The sequence below is a fragment of the Coregonus lavaretus genome (assembly GCF_964263955.1).
Source record: "Coregonus lavaretus genome assembly, chromosome: 18".
Classification (NCBI taxonomy): domain Eukaryota; kingdom Metazoa; phylum Chordata; class Actinopteri; order Salmoniformes; family Salmonidae; genus Coregonus; species Coregonus lavaretus.
This window is the reverse complement of record NC_140005.1, coordinates 27,660,333-27,670,625: the sequence shown is the minus strand read 5'-3', so window position 1 is coordinate 27,670,625 and position 10,293 is coordinate 27,660,333. Positions and strand designations below refer to the sequence as shown.

The following is a 10,293-nucleotide window of genomic DNA, read 5'->3' as shown; positions in this document are numbered from 1 at the left end:
ATACCTGCTGCTCATGCAGTGATATTTGTTTGTAAAGCAGGTGCAAGTCAAGAGTCAAGTAAAAGTAAATCTAAACAGAAAAATATGTGAATCACCACCTCAATTGTATTATTTGTTTTGCAGGTAAAATGACATAATCTCTTTTAGATACCTTAATATTTCGCCAGAGGGCAGTGTGCCCTCACGGAAAATGACATAGTATTGACAAATGAGGAAGTGATTCTTATGTTGTTTTTTCTATGCTAAGCTAGTCGCAACTCTTCGTGGGAGCTACAATTGAAATACGATGCGACTTTGGTGAGTAACTCCTCTCTTTCAAATGCAGATATAATTGAACATGTATTCATACATGCGGCACGTCAGGATGTGTAGTTCGTCTTTTATGTTACACATTTATTAAACCCCTGAAAAACATTAACCTTGAACGTTGTAGACAGTAACCCTAAACCGTCCAAATGTATTTCAAAACAGTGTTGTTGTGCCTTGTGTGGCCCTAGACCAAGGCTGTAGGCATTGGCTATGAGCCTCAGCTCAGCAGTTTTTTTTATGGTGATTTGTATTTGTGAAGGTGCTAGAGTGCAGTATTGTTAGTTTAATTGTAGGTAATACTATATTCTGACATGTTTATTGTATCTTCCTATAACACAGTTTGAACAATAAAGAGCTGGATAATTCTACCAACCAGGCTTAGGCCTGGTCACACTACGTTCCACCTGTCTAGTCTTCCTCTTGGCCCCCCTCCCAGAAACAGTAAATAGTTCACAACATGTCTTCAGGCCCACCTCAGTCGCCCACAGTGGCTAAGACAGAGGTGACTGTTGAAGGAGAATGCCCTATCCTCGCTGTCACCTTTGCCTACTGGGACAACATCCTGGGCCCGCAGGTGTGCCACATCTGGGCTCCCAGGTGCGAGCAACCGCTGTTGCTGAGCGATGGCGAGGTCACCTTCCTGGCCAATCACACGCTGAACGGGGAGATTCTGCGCAGCGCAGAGTGTGGCGCGGTGGACGTCAAGTTCTTCGTCCTAGCCGAGAAGGGTGTCATCATCATTTCGCTCATCTTCGATGGCGAGCTGAAGGGTGACAAGAACACGTGTGCCCTGTCCATCATCCTGCCTCAGACAGAGCTGGCCTTCTATCTGCCCTTGCACACGGTCTGTGTGGAGAGGCTCAAACACATAATCCGGAAGGGACGCATCTGGATGCAGAAGGTAAGTGTTCAGATGCCATGTTCCAAGTCTACCCCATACTAGGCCATCCCCTTAAGGCAGTGTTTCTTAATCCATTCCTAGGGAAATTGACATTCTTGTTCTATCCCAGCACTAACCCAGCACGTGAATGACCTATGCTCCCCAAAGAGTGAAAGGGTTAAAATCCAGTAAGTCAGCACTAACACCTGAATCATGAAGCCTGCCATGCCTTTTTTTGTCATTGACGTACAGGGCTACAACATCATTTCTATGCTGACATCAGAGATTGTCCCCATCATGGAGCTGCTGTCTTCCATGAAGACACACAGTGTCCCAGAGGACATAGACGTGAGTATCTGAACCAATCATGCACATTGGGCAACACTTTAATCATGCAAAACAGTACTGTGCAAAAACTACAGTAGAACTCAACTACAGTAGAACTCACCATACTCTGCAGACCCGTTTATGTAGGAACTTCTACGTCCACGAGAAGGAGACTATTATCACTATTGTCACATTATTACATCCAAGAATGACATCGAACTAGTTTCACTGATATGTTAAGTCTCACACGGCTTTCGTTACACAGCTTTCGTTACATACCCCAAAAAAAACGTTGAATATGAAACTAAAACTTCAAAGCCTCCACATCATTAATCTCTGTGAAAAAATAAAGCTCTAAGTTCTAACCACTATGAGGCTCGACTGAAGCTTTAATTAACATTTTGCTATTCATCAATGAGACAAATTGCTAACTCACGATTCCACTATAATTTGAAGATTAGGCTACTCAAATTCACCAAAAACTATTTTCTGTATGTCTCACTATAGCTATAAAAAATGTATCTTGTCCTTCGTGTTGAGGATTATTTCACCAAGGACTGTGTTTTTCCCTCCGTGTTAGATCAAGGACACCATCCTAAATGACGATGACATCGGAGACAGCTGCCATGAAGATTTCCTGCACAAGTAAACACTTTTAAGAAACTTTGGCTGGGATTCAGTCGTAGGCCTACCTGCTATAGAAATGTAATTATGAAAATTGGAAGCATCTGCTTGCGAGTTGAGTCTACCTGGTATTTTTGCTGTGCCCAAAACCATTATTTTACTGTATTTAACCATAGGAAAATGATAAATACTGCAATGCAGTTTTTATTAAATTGAACTATGAGACTGATGAGTAATCTCGCTTGCCCACTATCAAGACTGATGAGTAATCTCGCTTGCCCAATATCAAGAAACAACTTTGAGTGCTCCTGTGTTTATTCATTTCTGGGATAGTCACAGGGTTGAAGAATGTTTCACTCTCCCTCAGTTTAGCACCTTTCCTCTCCTTTTTTGTCCAACCTGGGCTGGTCCATTGGGTGCACATTGCTTACCTTGCACACTATATTTGTGATTAGGTTGTAGTTATCAGTGGAGTGCAGTTATGCACCCCTGAAAGATCTGTCAAAACATAATTATCTTAGCTGCCTGTGGAGATAACAAATGCACTGCAAGTCATAATTTATTTACTCAGCTTTTAAGTGTTCTTGCAGTAGTCAGGAAACACTTTTGTGTCATGAGATTTATTTGATTGATCCTCTTGTTTGGATATTTAGAGAACTATATTGAATGACAGACACACACAGCAAATCTTTTACTATCCTTGTGGGGATCAAAAATGTATTTCCATTCAAAATCCTATTTTCCCTAACCTTAACCCCTAACCCTAAACCTCTAATCCTAACCCTATTGTAACCATAAACCTAACCCCCAAACCTAAAATAGCCTTTTTCCTTGTTTTACTATCTTTGTGGGATCTTTTGGGGATTTCCGGTACCCAAAAGGATAGTAATACAAGCCCACACACACAAGGACACATTTCAATCTTGCTCATGTTCTCATTATACTAAATTAATATAAAGTGACCATCCCTCATTCTTGTCATTAATACATAATTTGCCTCCGTCTCTCAGGGCAATCAGTTCTCATCTCCAAACCTGTGGCTGCTCCATGGTGGTCGGAAGCAACCCAGACAAAGTCAACAAGGTACTGACAGGCTGCCAATACTCTGTGCTAAGCACATGCATACACTGGCTGCTGTATCAGCATATGTATTCACACTCATCCACACACTAGCTGTATCAACATAAATGTTCTACACACAGACGTGTCTGCATATGTTGCATATCTAATAAAATATTGCAGCATACAAAATCCCACAATACTGGTTAACACGCACACACACCTCCAAATCCTCTCTCCCTCACGGAAATGCGGATGTGTTATTGAGAGGTATTCCACGTTGATATTCATTCATATGTTTTCTTGTACTCTAGATAGTGCGCACGCTGTGCCTCTTCCTCACCCCTGCTGAGAGGAAGTGCTCTCGGATCTGTAAGGCTGACTCTACTTTCAAGTACGACACAGGACTTTTTGTACAAGGCCTCCTCAAGGTACCCCACCACGCTACTCTAAATTACAGTTTTCCTACTGGGTGTGCAGGCTTTTGTTCCAGCCCAGCACTAACACACCAACTAATAATGATCTTCGGTCCAATGTGTTCAATGAGAGATACATTAAAGCCTTGTTTTACTCACATCAATATTATCCCATTGTAAGTGCATGTAAATGTCACGCAAATGAATAGTCTTTTTTCAAACCAAGGCCTCAAAAAATGAACAAAAGGTCATAACTTTACAACAGACTGCCACTTTGGCATTGTGATCCCCCTCCTCATTACTCTCCCACTCCTTTCTCCCACCCAGGACTCCATGAGCAGCTTTGTCTTTTACCAGGTGCTGTACTCGCCCTACCCGACCACGCACATCGACGTGGACATCAACACGGTGAAGCAGATGCCGCCCTGCCACGAGCACACGTACATGCAGCGTCGCTACATGCACTCAGAGCTCAGTGCGCTTTGGAAGGCGGCCAGCGAAGAGGACATCGCCCCCAACACCGGCATCCACACTGACCAGTTCTTCACCCCTGACCAGTATGCTCTCTTCTCTCCTGTTCTGTTCTGTTATTCCAATTAGATTGGAATTGGCAGTGTTTATTTTGCTGCCTAACCGCATTGCTTGATTTATTTTATATGTATCAAATTTGTATTTGTCTTTCTTACGTTTACATTAATGAAAGAAATATGGATGTTATTCTGTTTTTATGACCACTAAAAGCTCCACTCTTTTCTCAGAAATATATTTCAGGACGTTATGCATAAAGACACCCTGGTAAAGTCATTTATAGATGAGGTAAGACACCGGCATAAAGTAAGCAACAATATTTGTGGTGCGAAAAATGTTATTGTCATTTGTCAGCCATTGTTGGCTTATCAGGGCCAACTGTAATAGTTAATTCTCTGTTTTGTTCCCAGGTGTTCATGCTGAAGCCAGGTCTCAATCTGCGAAGTACTTACTTGGCCCAGTTCTTGCTGATCCTTCACAGGAAGGCGCTCACACTACTCAAATACATCGAAGATGAGACGTGAGTTACCTCTCACTATGGAAGCAGATGTAATTGGTTTTAATATGACTTTTGCCCCATTACAGCAGCGCACCATGTAGTACAACTTTTGATAAGAGCTTGAATTCCCCACCCGCAGGCAAAAGGGAAAGAAGCCTTTCCGCTCCTTGCGCAGCTTGAAGACAGACCTCGACCTGATGGTGGAAGGCGACCTGAATATCGTCATGGCATTGGCTGAGAAGCAGAGGGCTGGACTGCACTCCTTTGTATTTGGGAAGCAATTCTACACCAGTGTACAGGAGCGAGATGTGCTCATGAGCTTTTGACTCTTTTACTCTCATCGTCATGACATATGTTTTTATCAGCTCTTAAGAAATGGGTAAGAAATGTACATATGACTTGTCCAAAAGCTGCCTTTACTAGGGTGACATTTTCTGTCCACTAAAGACTGTTGAGGTGTTAAAATGTGCAAAAAAAATACAGTATGATGATCAGAATTTTGAAATTTCAGATGTCCATTGAGTCGGATTTGTGCTGCTGTCCTTTATTGCTAATCTTCATTGTCTTATTCAAAGGATGAGTCTAGTGTCTTCAATGTCTGTGTTGTACAACAAGCCCTTGACGGGACTCCAAATGTTTGGATACCATTTATATCAATATTAGCACACTGATTGTACAACAATCTGGATTTCATTTACATTCACGTCATTTAGCAGACGCTCTTATCCAGAGCGACTTACAAACTGGATTTCCTCTATCTATTGACTGACTGACCACAACCGCCATGTCTAGGTTATAATAATATATTGCCCTTTGCAGTATGTACTGTATGTCTGAGCATTCATGCTGATTGTTGACAAGAGACAGGTTTGTTTAAGTATGTTTGACATGTACATCATGATGTGTATAGAATGAATTATTAGTGTACCTTATTGGAGGTATAATGTGATATACCAGGCCATATCGGTATCATCATGATACTAAATGTATCTTAAATTTACATCATTTAGCAGATGCTCTTATCCAGAGCAACTTACAGTTAGTGAGTGCATACATTTTATTTATTTTTTATACTGGCCCCCCGTGGGAATCGAACCCACAACCCTGGCGTCGCAAGCACCATGCTCTACCAACTGAGCTACACAGGACTGTGTGTAAGGCTTTATCATGTGGCAACTTTGACTCATCTTCTCCCAGTGGCCTTAACTTACTGTATTTTCTCACTAGCATTTGGTAGATGAGGTGGTTAATGGTATATGCCAGTGAAACCCTAATGTCATTCACCCCACTGGCCTTCATGCTGATGCAGTGTTATTCTCTAACATTTGTCAATGCATCCATGATGATAATAAATACATTTGTCAATACAAAATGGTATGCATATTTACTACAATTAGTTGACACACATTTACTACAGTCTTATAGAATGAGTCTTGAAATGATTATAACTTGAATTATTTATACAGTACATGACAAAAGACAATGTAAAATGACATTGTGACTGTATGATAAAATAACGTTGGGTTACGGATGTAATCTTGGTTCTCTGAGGAGAGTAACGGGTTGCCAAACGACTTATGCGAACTCCTTCCCCATCACACGATGTGATTGAGATATCAAAGATGTTTACAGTCACGCCACACCTTTACTGTACCCATGTGATCTGTCACTATAAAAGGTAGTGTGGCGTGACATACTGTCTATTACTTCATTCGAACCCTATGGAGGTGGAGGAACGGTATGAAAGCTTGGCGACCCGTTACTTTACTCAGAGAACCAAGGTAACCCAACGTTCTCTTTCGTTTTCGTAATGGGTCGCCAAACGACCTATGGGAGAGGCTGTACCAAAGAGGTCGTTCGGACAACAGAGTGGGATAACTCACCATTTAACTTAGTCCAGATGAGTCCCTGACAGGGTAACAGAATTTCAACTGTGGTATACAACCGTAGGCCGGACCTAGCTATCTGGCTGGCCGGCCGGCCGGACCAAGCGTTCTGGCCGGCCTATAGCAAGGTCCGGCCGGCCAGAAAGTTAGGTCCGGCCGGCGAGACAGCTTGGTCTGGCCAGCCGGCCAGATAGCTGGATCCGGCTAGATCCAGATAAGTCCAGCCGGCCGGCAGGCTAGACAGCAAAGACCTTGCTATCTGGCCGGCCGGACCGACTGGCCAGATATCTCGGTCCGGCCAGCCAGATAGCTAGGTCCAGCCGAACGGCCGGCCAGTTAACATCTTTGATATTAAGCAGCTCAATCACATGAGTGAATGGGAAGGAGTTCCCATAGGTCGTTTGCGACCCCTTACGAAAACGAAAGAAAACCAACGCATTAGGTTCATGCATAATAATACAACATTACAGTTGATACGCTGAAATACATGCCTATCTTCAAGTAGGATATACTTTGCAAAATCCTTTGTATTAATTGGTTGATTCACCGACCACCATTTACCCATTGGTCGAACTTTGCAAGTGGGGTTTGCGACAGGAAAAACGGTAAACTAGCTAGATCAGAGATACTTTTGAGGAGATGGGGAAACTCTATTAAAATAAAATTAGCGCCCATTGTGTACGTTGCCCATGCTACGTCAATGGGCCGTGCGGTGCATTCTGAGTGATTCTGGGAAATGGAGAGCTCTCCTTCAAGGAGTGAATGGGAGTCAATTGGGCGCTAGCTCAAAAAACCCAACCTTAGCATGGATTTCGTCAACAAGAACTACAAAATTACTAATATTTTCCGAGATGTGAGATAATTAACTTGCTGTATGTAATATTATATAGCTTTGGAATCGTGACATTGCGTACTTTCGAGGAAAATAAGCACGTTTCTCGACTCATACCCTGACTTTGAGAAGGGATTGCTTAACATCCGCGTGACGCACAATGACGACGTGACCGCGATTGGTCGACAGTCTGCTGGGTGGGGCGATATACGTTCCTCCAGTCATTGCCTAATGGGATTTCTATCTCCTCCTTTCTGGAATATCGCTGGCTAGATGCCATGTAAATATTCTGGAGAGCTGCTAAGGATGCCTGAAATAACAAAAGGGTAGAACTCACGAAGAATCGGAGCAAAATGAAATCGAATGTCATACAAAGTATATCAAGGTTTGTGTTATCTGTTTTTGCCCTTAGACTTTCTATAAGGAGAAAGAAAACCAATTCGTTGGGTGCGGCCTGTTGTAACATGCTAACGGCGTTACTAACTAAGATAGCAAACGTCATTAGCTTACCTGAAGCGCCGGTGGGAAACCGCGGCTGTCAAAGATGCTGCGAGGCAGACATGGCGCTGCAAGTGTCTGTCGGTTTACTTCAAATGACCCTATTCATGTGTTTTGTTCATAGCTTGTATCTAAATGAATGACCTCAAAATACCAAAAATCTCAAATGAATTGTTAGCGGAAGGGTGTATAAACTGGCGCTCGTGCCCACAGTAAACAAACAAACAAGCTAGCTACTAGCTAATTGACTAACTGAAGTAGTTTTCAGAATGTTGATCATGGTTTACCGGGGACCCTCTCCTGGTCGTCGAATACTATCGATACGGGGACCCCCGGCTAAAAATGGATGTGAACAGTAGCCAGTATTTATTGCAATCATGAAAATGATGACGGAAGTGATAGTGCAAGGTCTTTCACTCTTGTTCTGAAAGCCACCTAATGTTAGCTAGCTGGATTCAAGCAGAAGAGGCTCTAGAGGAGGAAGGGGAGGACCATCCTCCTCAGTGAGATTAATAAAAAATAGTAAAACATTAAAGTTATCCTTTTTAGATAAAACTATAGAATATATATTCACGTAACCAAATAATTGATTAAAACACACTGTTTTGCAATGAAGGTCTACAGTATCCTCAACAGCACTCTGTAGGGTAGCGCCATGGTGTGGCCGGAGGACAGCTAGCTTCTGTCCTCCTCTGGGTACATTGACTTCAATACAAAACCTAGGAGGCTCATGGTTCTCACCCCCTTCCATAGACTTACACAGCATAGCATCACTCTGGCTCAAACAGAGGGATGCTATGTTAGCTAGCAGGCTATGACTATCCAACACAACACTGGAACTCTTCAAAGTCAAGGTAAACTTTTGGTTTTACTAATTTATTGCCACCGGGGCCCGCTGGTGTAACTGCTAAACTGCTTACTGACGGTACACTGTAACGTTACTGCATAATTGTAGCAGGTTTACAGGTTATTTCTATTAGCTATGTTGACTGTGACGTTACTTTAGCTAAAATGTTGACAACGATGTAGGCTGTGTGTAGCGGTTATGATATGGTTTGGCTTGGAAAAGTTTTTTCGCCTAGTCAAATACAGCTGATGTGTTGTGCATTGAAGTCCACAAGTGAAGGGAAAAGATGAGAAGTGGCGAGTGCATAGATGCGAGAAGGAATACAATGTGGCTGCTATGAAAGTGAACTGTGTTTATGTGTGATCAGGGGTGTATTCATTCTGCCGATTCTGTTGAAAATGCTTCTTAAATGGAACGGGGATAAACATACCTGAATTTGTCCAAAAGAAACATGTTTGCAACTGTTGGACTAATGATTACACCCTAGATTAGCTAGCTGCAGGCAAGAGTGTGCAAGACGGTATTGAATGTGTCATCTGTCAATGTGCCACTGTCTGTCACCTCAAATTCTTCTCTCGACCTGTGTGCACTTACGTTGTAAACTTTAATTCATAGGCTAGGTTGTAGCAACCTCATGATGGGTATAGGGAAAATTAGAGTATCATATAGTAGCCTAAACCTATTGATGTTACATTGAACTGGGTGAATGGAATATGAATGACAGTCATCCAATATGCTGTAATAGAAATAAGGCCATATGCTCATGACTTTTTTTTTGTCCTCCCACATCTTAAACAGCACCGACCGGCACTGGATTCAAGAATCCTCTTTTGCTGTTTGCATGACTTGCTATCTGTATGACACTGACCACCTTTACATGCGCACAGTATTCTGGATAGTAGCTCATATCCCACTTAAGGTCTTATTCGGGGTAAGCTGTTTACATCCATCTTTGATATCTCGCTCATGAGTATCCCTGTATCATGAATATACAGAATATTCCTAATTTAAATTCATATGGATAAAATGGAATAGCAACTGAAATATGGACACTAACTGTATGGCTATAACCTCTCACATATTAACTCCTGCATAATTATGTATTTCTTGCAGTGAAATTATACAACAAATGTTAATTTAGTCTCAGGAACAGGAGTGGAGAAGTATGATTTCTTTCTGTCAGCATCTCTTGAGAAAATGCATGTGTAATGTGTTATCTTTGACACTGTAATGCAAGCAGACAGTATTTCAACCACATAAAGTATGCAGCCAAGACGATCTGAAGTCTTATCAGAAATGTGTTTCATCGTTTTCTCAGCTTTTCATTTCCTTAAAACCGGTCAAACTGATGACATTTTGACATTTTGCACAGGACCAATCTTTCCACTGTTTTGGAGTTATTGCGTTTTCTCCTCGTTCCCTAAACGGAACAGACAATTTTACCAGTGTTAACTAGATTACTAATGCATTCATTCTATCGATGTAAGACATTATTCTGGTGAGCTCTACTTAGTCTTTTGGGCTAACAAGTTATGACAGAAGAGAAGCTGCATGTATCAAACTATAGTTGACAAACAAATGGCCTACC

At 42.1% G+C, this 10,293-nt stretch overlaps 2 protein-coding genes across 2 annotated transcripts in view; both read left to right on the top strand.

Annotated features, from left to right (window-relative positions):
* The first annotated feature begins 239 nt into the window (after window positions 1–239).
* Window positions 240–5,152, top strand: LOC311145701 (guanine nucleotide exchange factor C9orf72-like). The gene is made up of 10 exons (XM_084181963.1): window positions 240–297; window positions 649–1,210; window positions 1,442–1,537; window positions 2,097–2,161; window positions 3,151–3,223; window positions 3,514–3,630; window positions 3,943–4,172; window positions 4,374–4,431; window positions 4,554–4,663; window positions 4,782–5,152. The coding sequence occupies exons 2-10, from the start codon at window positions 767–769 to the stop codon at window positions 4,966–4,968; spliced, it is 1,380 nt and encodes a 459-aa protein (XP_084038089.1). The 5' UTR covers window positions 240–297; window positions 649–766; the 3' UTR covers window positions 4,969–5,152.
* Window positions 5,153–7,596: 2,444 nt separating this feature from the next.
* The window catches only part of LOC311145993 (bridge-like lipid transfer protein family member 1), a 154,292-nt gene continuing 151,595 nt past the window's right edge, over window positions 7,597–10,293 (top strand). The window contains exon 1 of the mRNA XM_084182417.1: window positions 7,597–7,745. The gene's annotated coding sequence lies outside the window, so the exon portion shown is untranslated. The remainder of the gene's footprint in view (window positions 7,746–10,293) is intronic.

Bases quoted from the DNA above. Each gene is read 5' to 3' on its own strand.
- LOC311145701 (XM_084181963.1), top strand. From the start codon at position 767: ATGTCTTCAGGCCCACCTCAGTCGCCCACAGTGGCTAAGACAGAGGTG. The intron at 1,211-1,441 runs GTAAGTGTTCAG...ATTGACGTACAG, and splicing joins GACGCATCTGGATGCAGAAG to GGCTACAACATCATTTCTAT. The intron at 4,664-4,781 runs GTGAGTTACCTC...CCCCACCCGCAG, and splicing joins AAATACATCGAAGATGAGAC to GCAAAAGGGAAAGAAGCCTT.